Source organism: Porites lutea, chromosome 6 (assembly GCF_958299795.1).
Source record: "Porites lutea chromosome 6, jaPorLute2.1, whole genome shotgun sequence".
NCBI lineage: Eukaryota > Metazoa > Cnidaria > Anthozoa > Scleractinia > Poritidae > Porites > Porites lutea.
Window position 1 is genome coordinate 1,010,670 of NC_133206.1, and position 23,331 is coordinate 1,034,000.

At 37.1% G+C, this 23,331-nt stretch overlaps 2 protein-coding genes across 5 annotated transcripts in view; one reads left to right on the forward strand and one right to left on the reverse strand.

Moving 5' to 3' along the window:
* LOC140942370 (uncharacterized) overlaps positions 1-23,331 on the reverse strand; it is a 333,944-nt gene that overhangs the window by 77,478 nt on the left and 233,135 nt on the right. The window lies entirely within an intron of this gene.
* Positions 3,981-22,469, forward strand: LOC140940373 (UNC93-like protein MFSD11). 4 transcript variants are annotated; one of them, XM_073389327.1, is made up of 19 exons: positions 3,981-4,124; positions 7,008-7,050; positions 7,983-8,004; positions 9,099-9,206; positions 9,952-10,031; positions 10,311-10,407; positions 10,593-10,651; positions 11,624-11,718; positions 12,380-12,429; positions 12,544-12,582; positions 13,357-13,406; positions 13,546-13,611; positions 14,426-14,470; positions 15,694-15,771; positions 16,438-16,618; positions 17,205-17,268; positions 20,088-20,159; positions 20,623-20,691; positions 21,329-22,469. In XM_073389327.1, exons 1-19 carry the CDS (start codon positions 4,032-4,034, stop codon positions 21,419-21,421), a joined length of 1,404 nt encoding a protein of 467 aa, XP_073245428.1. In that variant the 5' UTR covers positions 3,981-4,031; the 3' UTR covers positions 21,422-22,469. The 4 variants fall into 4 exon arrangements, with proteins under 4 accessions (XP_073245428.1, XP_073245430.1, XP_073245429.1 ...); XM_073389329.1 differs by lacking the exon at positions 20,088-20,159; XM_073389328.1 differs by lacking the exon at positions 12,544-12,582.

Genomic DNA, 23,331 nt, shown 5'->3' on the forward strand with positions numbered 1-23,331 from the left:
AAACTTCATCAGTCAGTTGAAATTTAGGGAGTAGTTTATGGCAAGGTGATCAGTTTAATATCCAGAACACTTACATCTGTCCAGTACATAAATGTTTTAACTTTATGGGCAAGATCCTTTTCAACTTAACATTGTGTTGTGATTGCCAACTTCCTTTGTTAAGAAGTGTATGAAGGGTGCACTTTTTGTGTTTGAGCGCAAGTATGAATCACATATAAGTGTAATTTATTTATATTTTGCACCTAAGATTTTTGAGCTAACAAATGAATTTCTTTTAAACTTATAGCAAATTAGTGAACAGAAACAGCCTTGTAACAGCGTTCCAGTTAATTCTTTCAAGCTGGGGGTCATGTAGACCAATTCTGAGGGGTCATCAAGACCATGTGCTAATTTTCTACATTATATTTAACTTAACACTTATTTGTCATCTGTCGGGTCAGGAACCCTTCTTTGTGGGGTCATTGACCTGAGACCCGTCTCTTATGTGGAACACTGTGTAACACCCCACATGACAATATTATATTATGTCACGCCTCAATGTGATTGAACCATTCTCAAAGGGCAAACCAAACTTCAGAAATTTTTATGGCGGCCAAGCTGGGGGTATAGTTTCTTTGAATTGTGAACAGTTTTGCAGTCCCTCTTTTTGTTTATGGTACAAGTCGATGGAGGCTAATAACTGGGGCGAGGGGTGAGGGCTTATCAATAGGGGGTCTTATAAGCGACAATTTACAGTATACACCTAGCCTGAATTTCATTCGATTGCTTCGAGTCATTTTCTCCTCTCAACATCTGAAATGAAATGAAATTCAGGCTACGGTATACCCTTTTTGTTGAAATTTTACGATTTCTCAAATTTTTTCTTGGAGATTTTTGTGAAAGTTCAAACAGCAGAAGGCAATCACACAAAGTATACAGAGGAGAGCATTTTCAAGGAAGATGCTGATTTGATTAGGGCTGGAATTTGATGAAGAGCTAAAACTATATTGTGACATGATGATGTGTATTCCGATAAAGTGCATTTCGACGAAGGAGAACGCATACTATTTGAGTCTTTTTGCATACCGTACACGAAGTAGTAACCGTTCTATATGCCAGGCAATTTAACAGTTTGGACGCCATCTTGGACCGGCCTGCCACATTTTGCCTCAATCTCATGTTTTCAGTTTTTCTCACCAGGGAACTGGTATCTATTTTGTGACACTCATTCGCTCACAGATGAAACGTTGGCAATTTTCTGTTTACTATAGGTTTGTTTAGAGTTTTTCTCGCAGTTTTCAATTAATTCAATCAGTTTTTTTATTAGCCTGAATTTTATCCGATTTCTTTGAGTCGTTATTACTCCCTCAGTAACGTCTGAATTGACCGGCCATTAATGCCGTCCAGTAACGTCACTACTCTTTGACCTTTGCTTTAATTCATGCAAAAAGTAAAACACAATTTTCAATTGGCAAACCTAGAAATATTGTTTGAAAATGTCTGCGTGATACAGAACTGCTTTATTTTTTTCGATCCTAATTCATGTTTAACGTTCAAACTATCAACTGCATGCAGTACAACTCTGAACTGCTGTACTAAATTCTACAATCAAACCCGGTCGCAATCTCGCAATGAAATAAAAACACAAACACCGAACACTTAGTTCAAAAACACAATGATTTGCTTTAATTGAAAAGAAGCTATTTGGACCTTAACGAAGAAAAAAACAAGGAGACAAGACAGAAAAGCCAACAGAATCCTTACTTTTGATGGTAAAAATAGCAAGAAGGTTGAATTATAACATTGATCTCAGAAAACTTCACAAACAAAATAAATGGAAAAATAAGAATAAAAAAGAATTACAAGCCTAAACCGAACGACGAGATAAGAAAACAACGCTATTTTTTTCGAAACCTGGCCGAGTTAATAATGAAGTGAAAACAAAATACTGACGTGCCGTACATCGCATGTCTTTGAAAACATTTCACGCAGCGCAGCGAATCATTCTAAAATTCAATCGGGAACTCGACAAAAAGCCTCGGGAAATTTCAGAGGAGGTTTAAATGATTAAACTGCACAAATATTTTTCTACAAAGTGAAACCGAACCGACACTAATTTTGTAGTGGTAAGAGAAACAATCATTTTTTATATTTCCCTCTAAATATTACCGATCGCTTTCTCTGCAAGCTGTTTTATTATTTCAAAAAAGTATGCCTCATGACACTTCAGACTTTTATATAGCAGGTTTGTAAAGCCACAGGAGTCTGAGGACTGACTCTTCTCCGAACCTTTATACTTGCATAGCACCTCTGTTTCAAGAAAATAATCCTTTCAACAGGAAGGGACCAAGAAACTGTCAAATGTTGGAAAAAGGGAATCCATTCCTATGCAAAATACGCATGATTTGCTCGTTGGCACTCTATCGATAGGTATACCTAGTAAATAAAACTGATAAAGAGAGCTGCTGATATTCGTATTGATAAAACTGTTTGATTTTGATATCTCAATATTACAAGCCCATCAGGTTTTGCACCCCGTTCTCAGTAGCACTCACTACCCCCCTTCTCAGTAGCACTCAACCCACCGCCTCCCCCCCACCCCTCCCTATCGAATGCAGTCCCCTAATTTGCAATTATTACTAGTACCATAATAATTTAATATTGTTCGGCCTTTTGTAATTCTTTTTTTGTTACAAGTCTTAACTGGTTTACGTTAAAGTCTTGGTCTATTAAAAAAAGGTTCAAAGTTCTAAAGAAGGTCGGCTTAGGGATAGTTCATTTAATATGACAAGGGGGGGGGGATGAAGATATTGAGGGAGGGCTCCGAAAAGTTTTAGACACCTGAAGGGGGGACTCTGAAAAAATTGTTGCGCTAGGAGGGGGGCTCCGAAAATTTGCATACTTCAAAACCAACACATGACATCATCATACAGATCGGATGGTTTTCAACTCAACAATTTAATGACCTGTGCAACTCAGCTATATCACGTGGTTTACAGATATAACAAATGTAGTCTCAGTAATTATTACACTCTTGTTCATCCCAAAAATGCTTTAGAAAATAGTATCACAACTGTATCTCAAGTTTGTCATAGTATAAACCATTGAAGACAATAACAGTAAATATATTTAATACAGTCTAGCGATCTTTTTTCAGGGGAGCAAAGGAATTGAAGGAGGAGGGGGGGGGGGCTCTGAAATTTTTTCGACTATCAAGGAGGGGGCTCCTAAAAAATTGAACCGCTAGCGACGGGGGCTGCTAAAATTTCAAGCTTCGAGTTTCAATGTCTTCATTCCCCCCCCCCCCTTGTCATATTAAATGAACTTTCCCTTATTGAAAATACTGGGTCAAGCCACCTCAACAACTTCAGGTAAAATTCGGCTTTCGTATAATAATTGATTTGAAGGAATATGCAGGTCGAGGAGGATGTTATCCAGCCTGGCTGACTAATTCTTCTCATCATACTCATCCTCATTCAAAAATAATTTGCTAAATATTACGCGAAAAGAGCGGAAATAAGCTACTTCAGGATAGGTACCTAACCTGAGCTTTCACGTCGAGATAACTGTGACGCAAAATGAATCTGTATGGAGAAAGGAAAAAACATAGCAAAGTAAGCTAGAAAATAAACTTCAGCTAAATGGATAGCTATCTCTGATCGAAAAATGCCAGTACCTGAAATAAAATACAGGAAAATGAAACTCAAGAATTGACTTCAACACAGCACGTACATTGCACACTTCCAAGCCTGCTGTGAATGATGACATCACAGTGAATATTTGTCATGTGACAAAACATACGTGGGTCCCAAAAGCTCCCCTGCGTACCCCGTAAGAAATATTCCTACCCTCCTCTTCTAGATCGTAATTGTGTTAAAGTGTATTAAATTCTCTCTTCATTTAACGGTTTTTAACTCTTTCTTTTACAATGAAAATTGTACTCATTCCGTTTTCAGTGAGGACTAGGGGCTGTCTGAAGGTTGTCTGAAGGGCACACTTTTAGTGTTTTGCTAGGGTAGGGTGAGACAACTTTGGTTTGCATTTCAGTCAAAATGGCGGTCAATGTGGGAATGTGGAACGTTCTTGTAATGGGTTTTGCCTTCATGTTCATTTTTACAGCCTTTCAGACGACCAGTATGATCGAGGTAGGTGCATTTGTTTCATTTCATAAGTTCCTATTCTAAATAGGGTGCTAACTGCTGAAAAGATTATTTCCCGATTTATTTTGCGACCTTGTCAGTTCTCTAAACAGGCAGCTTGGTCTTTGAACAAATCAAAACTTTGGAATTCGTTGGTTTATTTTATCAAAAGTACTTCACTTTCGAGCTTTTGTATTGTATTTTCTCCTGTAATAATCTTCCCTACATCCTCCTTTTAAGAGAATTCCGAGACAAAAATCGAAAAATCGACCGTGACAAGGTCTTTCGTTATCACATCGTTCTACTAGAAATCATAAGATTTCGTACCTGCTACTGCTTTCCGTGTTGCTCTTCCTCTCTCTAAGTAAATTGAGTCGTCCTTATTTTTTGGTCTCTTTCAATATGTTATAAAAACATCGAAAAGGTATAAAAATATAGGTTATTAGTGAATACTCTGGGCGCGATCCATTCAACCAAAGTTTCCGGAAATTTCGGTCCAAAACTCAATGGATCGGTTCGGTCCAACCGGAAAAGTTTCGAAAAAACAGGTCCACCTTTTGAGGTGGTCCTCTTTTCGCGGTCGGACCGGTCTGAATGTTGGTTGAATGGATCGCGCCCTCAGTCAGTGACAGCAGGCTCATAGCTAGCCTGAAAGGAGTGATCCCATCTCGTCGATAATATATAGATTTAGCCAGGACTAAAAGGGAAGCTCTCGATAATATTTATGGTTTGTTCAAACAAAATATAAAATCGTGTAATGCTAAGTGGCGAAGGCAATGCTGGAGAACGGTGAAAAACAACAATATGTCTAATTAGCAGAAAAGCAACTTTGCATGTGCAGCACACTTTTTTTGTACATTTCTTTGTCGTTGTTTTGCACAACTACAAGGTGAAACTTCCAGAAACTTCTTAGTCACACGTTTTATGGAGGAACTGTTGTACGTGTTCTCATGCACTATTTTCACTGTTGCTCATTTTCACCTTGCATTGGTGGTCGCTAGTATTTCTCATTTTGTCACCGCCGCTACAAAATTTTCATGTTGTTCTTCCAACAAAGAAATGTCTCCTGTGTTTTTTATCTGTCGCTCTAGATCTCTGTCGCCCTTTTCCTCATTGAGCTTTGCTGGCCTGCCGCCTACTTTCTCTTTTTCTCTGTCTTTCTCTGGCTCTATAATAATATATATTATTCCAAATTTGTGGACATGACAATTGATTTAAGCTTAATGCTTTAGACGAGACGGATACAGAAACAATTTTTGCTTTCCATTTTCTTCTTTATTGACTCTTAGTTGTCTCTGCTTTACAAGATGCTGGTGGCTATGGGATTTCCTTCCAAAATAACCTTGATTTGCATTTGGGTTGCCATACCTGCTTACTGAGTTATTTTACATTGATATACCTGTGGTGTGGACGGATGGGCACTCGGTTGGTGTACGGTCACATGATTACCAAATTTTCTTGGATGGGTAGATTTACTTAGCAGTGGTGCTGTGCTCCCGCACGCGTGGGGCTCCACTATTAGGTTTTCTGCGTCGAGCGCGCAAGGTTCTTCCCAAATCTACTTCTTTAATACTCTTTAATGCAATTCGACTACTGTTTGTCTGTCAGGGACGGACGCATACAAAACCCCAGTCCATGGACCACCCCTGTGGACCTAGTCCATGGACCACCCTCGTGGACCACCCCTTATTTTTGAAGATGAATTTTTCCATCGGTCTAAAGAAATAATTTAGGATTAAACCTTAAATGGAAGAAATTGTGTCAATTTATGTAATTATGATTAAAGGATTTTACTATCTATTTTTGTACATATTATTTTACAATTGTAAGTAACTATACTACTTTACAATTGTAAGTGGCTTCAAGGCTGCTGCCTAATGGGTGCCCAGTCACCAGAGGCACCTACAATTTACCCTCAGGCGACCAAAATTTCAAACAGGGAGCCTGGAGGGGTGCTTAAAACTTATGATTCTCAGGCTAAATTTTGGTGAACAAACAACAAAATTGTGATGGGTCAAAAGGGAGACTTAGGTTTTGAGAAGTGTGAATCAAGTTTCGAGGATGTGGTCGAGGCTGTGAACTTAAGATACATATATGTGCATGCATTAGCACTCTTTACACTGCAGCTGGGGTGACAGAGAATCTCAAATTACCTTGATGTTTAAGTGTCATGGTGGGACATTAACACACACTACAGGGTGAGGTTTTTACCCATTCGCCACTTTAGAAGCAAAAAGAAAGCTGGAGCTGAAATGCATCCAGCAATTGTTTCTGGTATTATTATTGGGGGCACCCTGCTCTGCTATTGGCCAATTTTTTCCCTTTCCCTAGTAACAGTCCCGGAGGTCTTTATGAATGTTAACTCATCCCAGTTTCCCTCTTGTGTCTAAATTGGGGAATATTTAAACTAGACCATAATGATCTTATACAGTGGAACCTCGATTTAACGAACCTCTAAATAACAAAGGCCTCATTGTGATGAGCAATTTTCTTTACCCCAATAATAGTAAAATATGTGAAAAAGAACCTCGTTATAACGAACAAGTTTTGTCAGTCCCTTGGTCCTCCGTTAAATCAAGGATCCACTGTATCATAGTAAGTCTGTGGGCTTGGTACCTTTTCTGGTGGGACAGCCAGTTCATACAACTACCACTCTCTGAGGCTCCAGATCTAAGTTCAGCTAGTGTTTCTGTAATGCTTAAGGTGTAGCAATTACATATGGAAAACCATGTTGTCCTTCATTTTGCCCTTTCAGTTTTTTTATGTTTGTCTTGGTGTAAGCAAGGGTCCTTATCTACAGAGACGTACCAAAGCGTGAGTCCCACTAACATTGAGTGGTCAACAAGATTAATTTTATTTTTTAACATTTTGTCTGTAATTATTCATCAGCCCACAGTCCTGCAGAAATACAGGAACAGTACTGACCCAGAAAGTAAGAAACAAGTCTATAAATTAATATATTGTATTTTATTTAATTCACTGGTGCCAGCTGTTGGCAGTGCAACTACAACAGTGCCAATAACAGTCCCTTTCTCCCATGAAAAGTGAATTACACAGTCAAGGTCAACATCCTCTACCTTTATTCATAAAGCAGTGCGAGTTTTTTAAGTCTCACCTGAATTGCACAAAGAGTGAAGGGAGGTCTCCAGTGCTAATGGCTGAATATGTCACTACTAAATGGCAGTACAGACTCAACTTGATAGTCTGCCAGTGTTAGCTATTTCAGCCATAATTTTTAACTTTTACAAAATGGCTCACAATCTACAGACTATTTTATTGTTACTGTTAGTACCGTAAAATAAAGCTCAGATTAGTGCCTGGGGCCCTTATTTAATGTTCTGTGGCAAGAGGGGGTGCTAATTCACGCTAATTTTGTTATCAATTTTTGGTCTCAAAATGACACTATCTTTATATTTTCTAGTTAACCCAAACTGTAACATATAAAAATTCAAAAAAACGTCATAGAAAATTACTTTTTGTGAAACTTGAAACTTTCCCAAGATGTTTTCGAGTTGCCTGTCAGAAATTTATTGTACCTCTTCAAATTATAGAACAGTTCTAACAATGGGTTTGGCATCATGAAATGTTTTGTATAAAAAGGAAAGCCTGCTGTTAATGTTCTGACTATATGAATGTCACACTCATTTAAAGTATCGTATACGTCTCGTATATCGTACCGAGTACAGGACCTCGTTTTTTCTGCAAGGGGGTAGGGGGGGATTATTCCAAATTTTGAGCCTTAGGAGGGGATGTAATTTGAAGTGGGGCATTTATTTGAAGCTGGGTGCTAATTCGAGTATTTAGGGACAATATATTTGTAAAAACTACATGTTTACAATAAGTTTATGATATATTACTTTTCAGAGAGGATAAATGGATATGTAAGGTAGGTTTGATATTATTGCATTACTATATGACATGTGTTACATGCAAGTTTCATCTGTAGTTCAGGGCTGTGCTCTGTCCGAGCCCTGTACATGTGGCCCCTGGTACCTGACTTTTGCTCTTGGGTGACTAGAAAATCTTATTTTTTTCATACAAATCCAAGGCTGTGTTCTAAGGGAAATTAAAGGGAGCCCAGTGTTCTGAAACTTTGAAATCTAGGGTGCCTAGAAAATGATTTGAATGAAAAAGACTAAGATTTTCTGGTCGCCCAAGAGCAAAAGTTAGGGGCCAGGGACCACTGGGCTGACTGCTAGAACACAGCCCTGGATTTTACAGGTTCGGAGCACTGGGCTACCTTCAATTTTTTCTTAGAGCGCAGTCTTGTAGTTCAGTTATGGTATAGAACAAACTAACTGTGCTCCATCCAGGTTGACATCTTAATGACTTCACTAATAATTGTGTTTTATATGACCTTTTGAGACATATGTTCACTCGGGATATATAAATTATTTCTTGAACTTTGCGAAACAAATACATTGATAGATAAAATTACAGGTCTTGATAGAAGAATTCAGATGTCAAGTAATGGCAATAACGGCAAACAATCTTTTAGCTGATTGGCACCTGAGGCTCAAGTTTGTGGATGACACGTTTGCCATAGAAATACTACCCAGAAAGTCTGCTTAATTCGGCCACGTCTGACATTCACAATTTTTCTATGGATCACAAGATGAGACTAAATCCTATTAAATATAATGTAAGGAGATGTTAATTAACTTTACTCACAGATCACAAAATTACATCTTATACCTGAAATTTGTAGACTTTTAACTGTGTTTTCACAATTCTTGTGAACTTTGACATTTATTTTCTCGGACTCCCATGAGAAATTTTCTTTGGTGTTATTACAGAGAACTAATTACATCTTTAGTGTTAGAAAAATGTAAAAAAGAATGCAATATTCTTTAAATTATTCTGGTATGTACAAGGTTTTTGTCCACCGAAAATTAAAATTACTCAGTTTCCTGGTGGATTCTGTCTTAATAAATTACATCCAAAATCACTAACAAATATCTTTGTTGTGTGCTGTTGTAGCTTGGGTATCATCTATTCAGTGTTCACTGTTGCTAACTGGCTTGCACCATCTTTTGTTGGTTTATTTGGACCAAGAGTATCCATGATAGTTGGTGGCATCTGTTATGCGTAAGACATTTTTAATTTAACTTCTGAATTCTGTAATAATTATTGATGGGGTGAGTGGATAAAAATCCCTATGAAGAGTCTTGTGATCAAATGTTACATTCTTCCTTTGGTTCATTCATGAAAACAATTACTGAAAGTTTAAGAGTCTTAGAGTTACTGTATTTACAAGTCATAAGGGGCTTTTTCACTAGGCACCGATTCCATTATAGTGTTACCTTTGGGATAGCTATTAAATAAATATTAACTATTAATATTAATAATTAAGGAAACAATTTTTAAACTATTTTATTATATAAAATATGTTGTTTGGCAAATATCTATTGTATAGTTTAAAACAAATCTTGTTAAATTAATGTATTTAACTCTTTCACTGCTGAACTGTCCGTAACCACCTGTGTGGATCATTGTACCTTGCATTGTATCTGACATTAGCAGTTCAATAGTCATGGGTCAGTGGAAAGAAATCTTAGAAAGTTAATTTCTGGGCAAAATTTCTCAGAGCAAATGGAATAATAATGCATAAAAGAGCTCTGAAAAAGTTAGTGAATAAACAAAATAAGTAAACAGCCGAAAATACATGTAAATATGGTAAACAAGTAGGAAGCGTCTTCAAGCTTTGGACATTAATTATTTTTTCACAGTTGCAGTGCAATTATGATTAGTAGTTAATAATTATTTATGAAGTTGTGATTTTGAAACAATCACTCATGTTAATGTAATGTTATTATATTTTTATCCTATACAGTTTGTTTATTGCAAGCCTGATTGAACCAAGGGCCTGGAGTTTGTATCTTGGGTCCATTATTATTGGATATGGAGCAAGCAGTAGGTCAATTGAGTTATAAATTAAGTAGATTCAAGAAGAGAGGCCAGTGTAGTGAACCTGTAAAATCTAGGATGCCCAGTGTATGACTTATATGAAAAAAGGAAGATTTTACACTGGCCCGAGAGCATAACTTGGCCGCCAGGGGCCACCGTGCTTTTGCTAGAACACAGCCCTGCAGAATAAAAAATTAATGTAGTGTGTGATTTTAACGTCTGTTTCACAATCAAGTCACAAGTGGAATGTTATGAAACATTATTTCGTTATTATTTTATTTTTAGTAATATGGACTGGTCAAGGAAATTTTTTGACTATAAATTCAACTCCTGACACAATTTCCAGGAACAGTGGAATATTTTGGGCACTGCTACAGTGCAGGTATGTGTGGAGTTTCTTACAGTAGCTGGGCCAACTTGGAAATGAGGACTAAACACAGGAAGTTATGAAACAATCTAATTGTAGGTAAAATTAAAATTAACCTGAAATCAAATGTAAATTGTAACGTATATACCATAGTTATGATTAATTTAGACTTTTAACAAAGCTTTATGTTTTTGTTGTAGCTTGCTCTTTGGAAATATGTATGTCTACTTTCAGTTTAAGGGTGAAGAAACAGCAATAAGTAAGTAGGTGGAGTACTAATATTATGATTATCATTGATCATTCAAAATATTTTACTGTTTCTGATTGGCACAAAGCCTCTGGCTAATTCTTCATAACCAACTGGCATTGACCAAATTTGGAACTTGCGAGTAATATACCTTTGATTCAATGGAATACTGACTTGGAAAGGAGGTTGGTCAGATTATTGACTTTGAAAGGAGGTTGCTTGGGCAATAGACCAGCGATCAACTTTGTTTCCAGGTGCAGCAGCTTAACTGTTTATTCGTGAGTGAGCTAAAGAAAATGTTGTTCACGTGGCTATCCAAAAACGAAATACGTGTAGCTGAATTTCTGACCGAAACTGAATGGAAGGAAAGCAAGAATATGCAAAACATATCGCTCAGTAGATGCTATCCACTTTTTGAGGAGTATCTGCAAAAAAATACCTGTGTTTATAATTATTTTGAAACTGTGCCGAAGGCCAAAGTTTAGAAGAAAGTCTACCAGCAGGTAAGCTTATTAAGAACTTAAAAATATTTTGGATGAATAATAAACAATTGTTGAATTCGGCTTTCGTATGATGTGAAGAATTATGCTGATCTCGGAGGATGTTATCCACCTGGGCCTTCAGCCTTGGTGAATAACATCCCCTTTGATCTGCATAATTCTTCACATCCTACTCAGCCTCATTCGATAATAATATTGCTTAATGTAACAAGGTCTTTTAATGGGCAACAGCAACAAGTGACAAAACTGGTGTCACTACACTAGTAAGTGAATCAATTTCAGTGCTGAACTATGACAGCAACAATGACTATATACACTGGAATAACAGAATGCAATGGGAAAAAAAAATAGCGGACAAAAAACAAGCAAATCATCCAGTTGGCCATGGCAATTAAGTATTAGTATGACACTTGCACTGTTGTGTTAACCTACATGTTTATCTATTAAGGTAAAGAAAGTTGACCATTTTGTTATTTTTTACAAGGTGACAGTGTAAGAAGAACAGTATATACAGTATTCACCACTGTTTGTGGCCTAGGAATATGCCTTTTATTCCTCCTGCGTAAACCAAGAGATATGGTGAGTGTAACATGCCTGCTGTAGTGACCTGTTTGATTTAATCATCCAAAACCAGCGATTACACCATGCCAACAAGGAATAATATTGTATTATATGGCTGGAAAATTCAAATTTAGACTTGTTTCACTGTGCATGTACAATGCACCTACCCATATCTAATTTTTTCCAGGGTTTTTGGCATTTTTGTGGAAACATTTGCTTTGGGGGAAAAAAGAATGAAAAAAGTGCTCTTTATTTGAGGGTTAATGTATTTAGCGTGAGAGGACTAATTAGGGACACTATTTTTACGTCTCCTACTAGAGACGGGGTCGCCATTTTACTTGGTCACCCGAGCCACGTGAAGGTCTAGGCATTTGCAGGACAAAGGCAGTACCTTCATTTCTCAGTCATTTTTAAGACCCTGAGTATTGGTCTGGTCCCGGGAATCAAAACCATGACTTCCCTCCCTGTAGTCAAGTGCTCTACTGACTGAGCTAATCCTGCTGCGGTTAAAGGCATAGCATTTGTACAAGCTCCGCAAAATAAAGGAGGAACAGAAGTAAAAGAAAAAAATTGAATAGTCCTTAGTGAGTACAGTATACCCACGGAACTTAGCAAGTGAGCATTGCTGGGTTAACATGTACACTAAGATTATGAGCTTACTTTTAACTTGTTTTCACAGATACCAGTAAGCAGGGATGAACAAGACAGGGAACTGAGTCAAAATATCAGGTAAATACATACATAATTGGAAATTAATTTCCTCTTGTAGTGACGAATGGCTTTACCTGTTAATTATCATAGACTGCACGTTTTGCACAGATAATTTTGTTTTCCTGCCTATAGGGATGAACAAGACATGGACCTGATCAGTCAAAATATCAGGTGAACAATTGTTTACGAATTGTTCAGCCATAGAACTTCTGTACATGCCAGCTTTTATCACAGTGTTGGTTGACCCGATGCAGGTCAGGCAGCCATTCTTTGGGGGATTGATTTAAACTTGACACTAGCGTATGACAAGAAAAATAACTGTCCATATCTGTTTGGTTTAAGTGCAAGACACTTTATACCATTTTAACACCACAAACGACTTCTGTGGTAATTGATTGTTTGCAACGCTCAGCTTCTTTTGTGAACACAATAATCTAGAAACTATGCTTCAATGTCATGCACAATATGTTGCCCTTTGATCTCTAGAATCTTCTCTACTTAAAAGTAGCCATACTTTACACTTTATGGTAGCTGGTATTAGCTAAATGCCAAAAGGACAATTATAATATCTTGATAAACACGTATACATGTATGTGTATATTATGTGCCATTTATATGTCAAATATTTTTCTTTAAAAAAGCACAGACTGAAGATATGTGATATTCAAGGACAAAATGTTAAAGCTCCATCCCTGGCATGGACACTGTCTCCCATGCAGGGAACTCACAGTAACGATAAATGTCCAACAAATGCCAATGTTGCTTTTTATTGAGTGAGCAATAAACTGCCACCAGACAAATAACAAGCTATTTACCGGTAGACTGAAAACGTAAATTTGTAGTCTTTGATACATTTATTACAGTGCAACTGTGTTGGCATTTACGGTAACGCAGCTATATTATGTAACTGTTATTTACTTGTTTGTTTGATTTTATTCACATCAGAAGGCCAAACAGTGTTAACTCCACAAGAAGAACAGCCTTAGAATCATTAAGTAAGTGATTCATTTCTCCAGGGACACAGAAATTGGCACATAATAATTTGTACTCTAGTACTACAGGCAAAGGAATCATAATGATTGGCAGTTTCAAATAATTTTTACTTAATAAACTTGTATGATTTTTTTTCTACAGAAATTGCAGTCAAGTTATTTTTCACAAAGGACATGTTATTGCTTAGCTTGTGTTTTGCATATACAGGTGTGTACATTCAATTATTTGAATAATCTCAGTGATCTGACTCAAGCACTCAGATGTTGGTGCATTATCATCATTGTTCAGTTGCTGCACAGGCAGTCCCAGTCTTGAGCAAGCTCTGCAATTTGTTTGGGTTGAAGGATGTTATGTAAAAATCCTTCATGATCAGCAGTTGTTAGATGTATTATTAAAGGATAGACATTGCTTTGTTGATGGCCTTTGGTCTTTATTGGCCATGAGTTCTTCAATGTTATTTTTTATGCATGTTGATAGAGCATAGAATAGTAATGATAAAAATATACAAAGTAAAATGTTAAATACAATTGAATAAAAAAATAATTAATTAATTATTTAATAAAAAATAAAATTAGTCTAACCTGCCCGAAAAAGGTGAGTCTTTGCATTTAAAAAATATTTAATGACTGAATATTGTACAATTCGGCGGGCAAACTATTCCACAGACATGGTGCTGCAGCAGCAGCATGAAAGATCTGGCATTGAGCATAGAAAGCATTTTCTCTTAGGGCAGCTCCAGTAAAAGACTTTTGTTTGATCTAAGATTGTAAGAGGACTTCGGCCTGACACTAACTAAATCACTAATATAACTAATATTAACTAATAACTAATATTATTATGGGTGAATGATACATGTGGGTAAGCATTATTTTCTTCTGCTGTTTTAAAGTTAGGGTGTTGGCCAGTTGTGCAACTGGTGAACCTTATTTGAAATTATCCTTAACTCAACCACTTGTCTTTCCGTTTGGTGTGATGGGCTAAATACAACCTGTAATCTGTAATTGTATTTTTTGTACTGTAGGTTTTGAACTAACCTTTTTCAGTGGTGTGTATGGTACATGTGTAGGTAAGTTATAAAAGTTTACATTCTACTAGTGAGGGGTTTTGCTCACTTTACTGTCAGATGTTGTAACTTTTTTATTGCACTTTTATCTCACTGCAAGAAAACTGGAAATGAAATAGGTACATAGCGATCTTAGCAGTGTTGCTCTTACCAGGCCGCAGTCTTGTTGGGTTTCTGCCTAAAAGTATATACAGGGCAGTAAAGCCAAGTGGATGCATCCCCAAGTGATGGTGCCTGATAGGCTTGGAAGTTTTTTGTAGCCGACAAGCAAGGAAACATTTTGGGATAACTAAAAGCAGTTCATACACATAAAATTATATTGTTTTTAATAAGCAACATTGACCTTTGATGGTCGTGCATAATGTGGTGTAGTGGCATGTGACTACTTTCTTCAATCAAAAAACATTTTTCAACCTTGAGTAGTAACCTCAGACCATTATTTTGGAGTATAGGGCCGTGACATGGTTGTCGTGGTAAACCACCACCTATTTGTCCCCCTTTTTTCTCTTTTTGCCCTCATTTTTTCAGAAGAACGGTCCATGGGGCTACCCAAATAAAATTCTTTGTGTAAAGAACACTGCAGCATAATGTTGGGAATTGGCTGAGATTTTATAATCAACCATCAGTAATAATCGAGTTGACCCAGCTGATCGCTCATCAAGTATAATCAGAAAGTCTGCTAGAGTGGTTTTCGTTTGAGTGTCGTAAAACCAAAACCAAAGTAATTACTCTGGCCAATCACATAGGACACAGACAATACATTGAACCAATCAAAACTCGAAGTAATTACATGTGGCTGACGCAAAGCGCGGGAAAATCGTGCGAGCGCGTCACAATTGGCTTTGGTTTTACTTCTGATTGGATGAAAAGGTGGCGCGAATCTTTTAAGCCAATCGCATCGTGTAGAAAGTGCAAAACCAATTACTTTTCGACACTCAAATGAAAACCGCTCTATCCTTATTAGAATTCCTTTTTTTTTTCACCTGTGTGCAATTCAAAGTAATACATGTAAACTTCAGATGTTTCGACTCAATGCTACTTTCAAATTACACGTAAAAACAGGCCTCATTGTGCCATGATTTAGAACACAACAAAAAGATGCAAAATGCATCAGAAAACGATCATCAGTGGATTATAGCTGCATTATGAGTTTTTTTTTTTTTTAAGAAAACATGAAGTTTTGATATTCACAGTCATTGACTTTTGTATTGTGTTATCTAATTTAGGCAACACACTTCTCTTTCACAATTCCAAGCGTCAGATTGGACTTGTAGGAATGCTTATTGGTTGTGGTGAGATAACTGGTTAGTGAAAGGAGTATGTAGTTTATTGATTCCATTTTCTGATTGTTACCATTACATTACAACGAACTTTCCCCTCTATAACTTCCCTTCCACAACAATGGATAACGTCAGTGTTGCATCCTGCGTCATTGAGAAAACATTGAACATTTGGGTTTCCTTTTATGATCCTAATGTACATAACCTTAGGACATGCAAAACTCCGTTCAGTTTCTAGGCTCAGGGTGGCACCTGAGAATTCAAAGGATAATTTTTGAAACTGAAAATAAATGTAAAAAGCACGATTATAATAATTATCTGTTTCCCACTACAACACCCCTACTTTAAAGCTCTGTGAACTAGATAATACATCTCGGAGCTGGAAAAGCAGGACATTAACAACGATGTAAGTTGCTGTCTTGAAGACTTGAAGCCTGAATAGGAAACCAGAAATAAGAGAAAAAAACCCATCGAACTGTAACAAGCTACGTGTCTCTAAATTCCGTCCACATGACAAAAGACAAAATACTGTGGAAGGACCAAATTCTAAATTCTACTGTATTTTTTCAGTAATCATGCAGCATAACCAATGGAGTCAAATAGTGATTGTTTTTGGGTAGAACTGCTTAATTATTAGAAATATTATGACAGCTAGGATGATTGATTTTTCTTGCCACATTTTCTTAACAGGAGGGTTAGTGTTTGGCATATTTGGCAAGAGAAGTAATAAGTTTGGTAGAGAGCCTATTGTACTTTTTGGGATGATTGTTCACTGGATCTGCTTCGTCTTGATCTTTCTTAATCTTCCTGACATATCTCCCATACAAGCAGTTACAACTGCAGATGATTACAATGTATTTTCTAAACCCAGGTAAGAAAAGTACTTTGGCATTAACATGTTTATTTTCATGCCATTTTGAGGATGGGATTTACCGGTATTTGAAGGCCGCACGTATGAATTAAGAAACCTCTTATTTGCTTTCCTGCGAGCAGAGGTTTCTTTTGAACTTGGTTTCCACAATTGCAAAATCGTTCACATCATTTGGATTCGCGTAGAGGGCTCGTTTACTTCTCCTAGAAGGGACGAGGAATTAGCGGGGGAGGCAAGCCAACTACACCATGCCAGTGACAGCAATGCAAACGACTTTGTAAGAGCTGAAAACCATGCCGGCAACAAACCTTACTGGACAGGGTACTGATTTGCCAGTGACAATGAAAGCACTCTATGTTGTTTAAGTCTTTTTCTTTGTTTTATTAAAAAATGATAATGTCAGTGATACATGTTTAAGTAAGAGAAGTTCCTTTAAAAATGAAGTTCTACGTCGTTGTTTTGATCAAAGCAAATGCCAACAGTTCCCCAATTAAAATATCAGCTGTATTATTTGCACTGCAATTGTTGAAAATGTTAGTGTAAGCCTTTTTTCCGTGCTAACAACTCTGATTTTATATAATTGCAGTTTACCGGTGGCAATTCTTTGTGGTTTCCTGTTAGGACTTGGTGATAGCAGTTTTAATACACAGGTATTGCGATAATAACAATTAATTTTCAGAGATTGTTCCCTTCATAGACCCCTAAGCAGTACTTACCAAACCCTTCCACAATTTTTCAACTTTTTACATGGGCCAGTTAGAGAAAATCTGTCGACGCCAGCGGAAAGAGCGCCTTAGAATTAGTAAAATTACCACATTTGAAAGTGGTATCTTAAGCGAGGGAAGATATAGGTCCGCAAAGTTGTGGAAATTTACAGACGTTTGTTTTTATTTTATTTTATTAGATTCGCCAATTATTGGTAGGGTCACGGCAACAGCATGACGCCAATTACTGCGGGCCCGTAACAGTCCCTCCCCCCATGAGAGATAGACCACCACACCGGGTACTACGTCCCCTATTCTTTACGAACAGTGGGTGGGTTCTTTAACGTCCCACAGAATTTATATATGCAAGGGTTGTGAGACGGGGCCTACGGTTTATCGTCCTTATCCGAGAAGACTAGAAAGTCTAAACGTTTGTAGATGTCTTTACAAAGGCAGCACTTTCTCCTTACTTATTTAAAGACCCTGAGTGTTGGTTCGGCCGGGACTTGAACCAGCGGCCTCCCGCTCGGCAAAGCGGCGCTTATCCAACGGAGCTAACCGGGCGGCGGTTGTATGGTGGAGTGGGGCAAGTTTGTGCCCCCCATCATACAAACGTCTGTAAAATTTCGCGACTTTGAGGAGCTATGTCTTGGTTAGTTTTCAACAAATCACTTTCAAACCTGGCAATTTTTACTTATTTTAGAGCGCTCTTTCCACCGGTGCCGACGGATTTTCCCAAAGTTGCCCACGTTAAAAGTTGAAAAAAGCCTTGTTTTTTCGTGAATAAAAGCCTGGGAAAAAGATATTCCATCATAAACAACTACCACAATATCTAATATAGAACAATGTTTTGAACTATTAGCATCATACTTTCCGAGATAGATCTTGGGGAAGGAAAGCAGCAAAGTATTAACATTTTGTGAGAGTAAAAAGTTATTAACTTATTCGTATGTGTAATCAAATGGTGACGAGTGAAATTAGGGAATAATTTTACGCGCGTTTTGTCCAAATCCTTATAATTTCTCGAGCCTTTAGGCGAGGGAAATTATTAGGATTTGGACAAAACGCAAGTGAAATTATTCCCTAATTTCACGAGTATACCATTTGATTACCTATTAATATCATGGGTGACGAATTACGTTAGCTATCTTGGATTTTTGACATGTTTATCCTGGATAGTATCGATCGAGAACTCCTACACTTTCTCGAACGTTTAGAGCTTAAAAATAGAATTAGAATCCTTCTTGATGTGCTCTTTCGTGTGTTCAGGTTTTCTAAAGCGTCTTTTTGTGCCCTGACATCTTCATTCACGACATTTTAAAACTTCGTCGCCATCTTGACACTGAGACGTACGTTAGGTTGCTATGGCAATTTAGTAATTTCACATGTGAAATTACAAATTAACGCTGAAATTTCGCGCCATAATTAGGGAGTAATTCGTCACCTATGATATTAAAACTGGAACTGCCGTAATCACTCATGATTGATATCCCTTGCACTGCTTGTGATTATCATCAGTTTCAACGGTCATAGACAACTCAGTGTGGAATAAAAGCAACGCAAAATACGATAAAATTAGTATAGGTAATAGCATGATGAGTAGTGGTATTTGGCATAAATACCACGAGTGATATTTCAAAATTGTTATACGTAATTTCACAAGCCGGTAGGCGAGTGAAATTTGAGACAATTTTGAAATATCACGAGTGGTATTTATGCCAAATATCACGTACAAAGTATGCTATTATTTGTTTATACTACTATCCGCAAAAGGTTTGTAATTTTCACATGTAGATATTTCAAATTAAGCTGAAATACCACTGCTCTAAGCCAATTTCTCATGTAGTGGTATAAACCCGAGAATTCTAATGAAACTCTTGTTGCACTACCCACCTGCACTTTCTTTGGTTTTGCCAACACCTTTCCTCTTGCTGAAGTGAAGCTTAACCCTTTAAACCCTAAGATGCAAAATTTGAATTCTCATTTGTTGCCCCTATTCATTTCCTACAGAAGTAGTGGGGAGAAGTTGTTAAAATATCAAACAAATTCATCTTGTGTGATAATGTCCGTATTTCTCATGACCACTCTGTTTTACAAAGCATTGATATTACAAGGAGAAGTGTGATACTGATCACTCTTAGGGCTTAAAGGGTTGAAAAAAATGCCTAGCAAAAGACAAAATGGGGCTAAAAAAGTGAAAGAAGCACAGAGAAGAGAAAGCGGAGGGTAAAAGGTTAGGGGAAGTGCCAATATTCATCTCAATTTTGCTTTCTGTGCATACCCGAACTTTTCAAGGAGATACAGTATCAGGAACAGAAGGCAGCATAATGGAGATCTCAAAACTAAAAAACAGTATTTTTGGAAGTTTCTGTTTTTTTTTTTGACCAGATAAAGACACGAAACAGCTGTAAAAGCTAGTTTCAAAGGCGTTTTGTCAAAATATTATTTTTATGAGCAAATGGATGAAGATTTATAGGGGGTTATAGTCGAATAATAATTATGTTGTAGTTCAATTTTATCCGTACTCTGAATAATTATATTTTTCTTCGTTCAAAGTCATCATTTCACGTGTAAAGTTACCTAACGCCGTAGGAAATTAAATTAGTAATAGCCAAGGCTAAAGCTAAACCACAACACATGCAACTCTAATTCTACTGTTCAATTTAAAACTAAGTTAAACCGTCATATTTTATTTCTGAGATCATAATTTTTTTTTTCAGATTTGAAAAACGTTTTTTTGTGCCTTATGTTCTCGTTTTTGTCAGATTTACTCCATTTTAGGGTCTCTCTATGAAGACGATAGTGCACCGGCATTTGCTTTGTTTAAATTTGTTCAGGTTTGTTAAACTAGTTAACTTATATGTTACCAATCTGTTGCAAAGTTCATTTCAGAAAAAATGTTTTCTTGGTCAGATTTATCAGGCTTTTAAAATATTCTACTAGTTGATCAGGGTCTAAAACTGAAAATCATTGGGTGGTGCAATATGTTTATGCTTTGAGACTGTACCACAAAATTAAAAGGTCAAGTCCACAAAATATCACACCTTTATTGAGATTCCACATCATAAAAGCATAGGACTGTTGCTACAAAACCCTAGTTTGGATGCTAGTGCAGCAATCAGAGGGTTCTCCACCAATGTTGCATTATTTATTTATTTGGTAAATGCAAAATTGTTTAAAAGTTGAACAAGGAAATGATACAGTGGCACGGTATCTACTTTTCAAACTCAGACATCGGGTTTGAAGTACAAGTTGTGTATATTATACTACTGTTAATACTCTGTTTTTTTTTTTTTGCAGTCCCTTACAGCAGCAATTGGATTCTTCTACAGTCTAGAACTTCATCTTAAGTGGCAGCTTCTTATTCTGGTGAGCATTGAAACGTTAAAGAAGGGTGATCCAAGATTTTCAGAAAGTTTAGGGAAAGAAAATCAAACGATCAATTTTGGAATTTGAAACCCTTCAAGCCCCATTCTACACTTCTGTTGACTTAAAAGGGCAGTTCATATGAAGTAATTTATTAGAGTTTTTAGGTACGGTTTAAGGTAGCTGTGACGTGTGTAGGCATGGCACTGTCTGTTATCCAATCATGTTTTGGCTTAATTGACCACTCCAGAAAAGACCATAACATACCATAATGCTCTTTGTTTGTCACGCCAGAATTTTGCATAAGCATTGTCTTCAGTTTCTCTTGGGAGTTAAAAATGACCCCAAGAGAAACTGAAAACAATGCTTATGCAAAATTTTGGGGTGTCAAACAAAGAGCATTATGGTATGTTAAGGTATTTCTGGAGTGGCCAATTAAAGGAGAGCAACAAAACCTGTCATTGTCAGACTTGTAGTGCTGTCAAGGAAATGATGCTTTAACGTTTCTCATCCACCCTTTCCCTCCATGCCCTTCCTCTTCAATCCAAGGTAAGGGTGGATTTCCTTATGTAAATGGGGTCTGTACACACCAGTGTCTTTTCCACAAATGAATTCTGATCCTGTTTGCCTTTTTTAACAGATAATTTCTTCATTCAGTGGAACACTTGGTTTCTTTTTGGTGGAATGGAAAGCAAGGAGAATGGCTAATGCAGGATATGGTCCCCTTAATTAACGATCCACTTTAGTAATATATAATAATGTCATGAGAAAAGCAATGTATGCATTGTTCAATTTCCTTTTTTTTATGCCATTCAGTCAGTAACAAATAATGAATTTATCCATTTCAGTTCGTGGGTGGCCAGTGTTCTGGCAGTATGATTATACAGGGGATTTAAAAGAGAGTCAGCATTATACCCCAGCCTTTTTGAAGAGGGACGGTGGTCACCATCTTCTTAAATTGGTTTAGTTATACAGATAGGAACTCCCTAAGACAACTGAACTGAGACTCAGACAGGAGAGTACTAACACGCTGTCATACTTACATATCTTGCTGTCTTATGTATTTGTAGTTGCAGTCGGCGAACATGCCCTTGTTAAATATGTAGTGTCCTTGGAATTATGGAGCAGCGGCTGTAACATTTTTCATTGACATTTTAAATTTGTCAGGGCGTATTCTGTACAAAGAGATAGTGGATGGCGTCTAAAACCGCTTTAAACACTTTCCTTGATATGTCCTAAAGGATGTTGTTCAATAGAGTTCAGTTTTGGGTACTGGTTACCCACAAATAGAAAGAAATTTCGAGCATTTTTCTAAGAACAATCAGATGGTTTATTCTGCTGCTCCACTTGAGGTTTGTGCTGAAAAGGAAATTATTACTGTCCGTGATTGCTCAGAGTTGGTAGATAGTAAAATTTTGTTACACTCGTACACTCCCCTTGAAATTTGGGGCATTTATTAAATTAACAAATAAAGTAGTTAAAATAGAGTACATCTACCAGGATGATGATGTAAATAGGAAATCGAACTGGGACTTAAGTCCTTGTTAAAAAGACAGGGCTATTTTGTTGTTGTTGTTGTTGTTTTAAATTGATGGTAGTTTCACCAAATCTAAAGAAGGATAAGGTAGTCGCCCAATTCTAATGGCAGTTAGAGGACTTAAGTATACAATGCTATTTTGAATTACATTATTTTGCACACTTTTCTAGTGCTTGTAACATTGCCGTGATTAACTGTGAAAACTGTTACAATAAAATGCCCGGACTGTTCTTGGATAATTTTACCAACTGACGTTTATCTGTCGTGACCTATCTTTGAGCAGTTTTTTGTTTGGTTGGAAATAGTACCTGAATTCCTCAAATTCAAGCAACGCTATATGTACATGATCTTCACTGGGCCTACAAGTCAAACAAAACAACTGAAGTTAAGTTCACTGTTTATTGGCCAGTAATGAACCACGTAACGGTGTTTTTTTTTCAATTAACCAATATGTACAAAACCATCAAAGCTCATGAAGGAGTTGCTTGAAATAATTGTAACACCTTTAAGTTCACTTTTTATTGGCCAGTAATATACCACGTAACGATTTTTTTTTGCAATTAACCAATATGTACAAAACCATCAAAGCTCATGAAGGAATTGCTTGAAATAATTGTAACAACTTGATATTGCCTACAATTATTGTTCAGGGTATAGTACCAGTTTACACTGATTGACTTGTTTTCTCTGGCTATGTTCTAACTGATAACTTTTTGTGCCGACACGAAAGTATGAACACCTATCCCATATGTGACTCGTCACTTAAGAGATCAACGCGGTGCAGCTTCGCTTCGTTACAGAAATCGCGCCTACATCACCGTTGTTATGTGTGAACAGAAGCACTATCCGGTATTGTTTCCGCGCCGGCGCAAAAGCTACACGATATAGTGTGAACATACAATTATGAATGACATGGTATTGATTAATGCTAACACAGAAGCTGGTTGAGGCAAATCAAATATTTTGGAAATGAACATGTTTCGTCATAGCCTGTGTACAGACGTCCCCCCTCCCTCAGAAAAAAATTCGGGATCCCGATTTTTTCTGAGGGAGGGAGGACGTCTGTACACAGGCTAGTTTCGTCATTATTTTAAAACATGAACGTG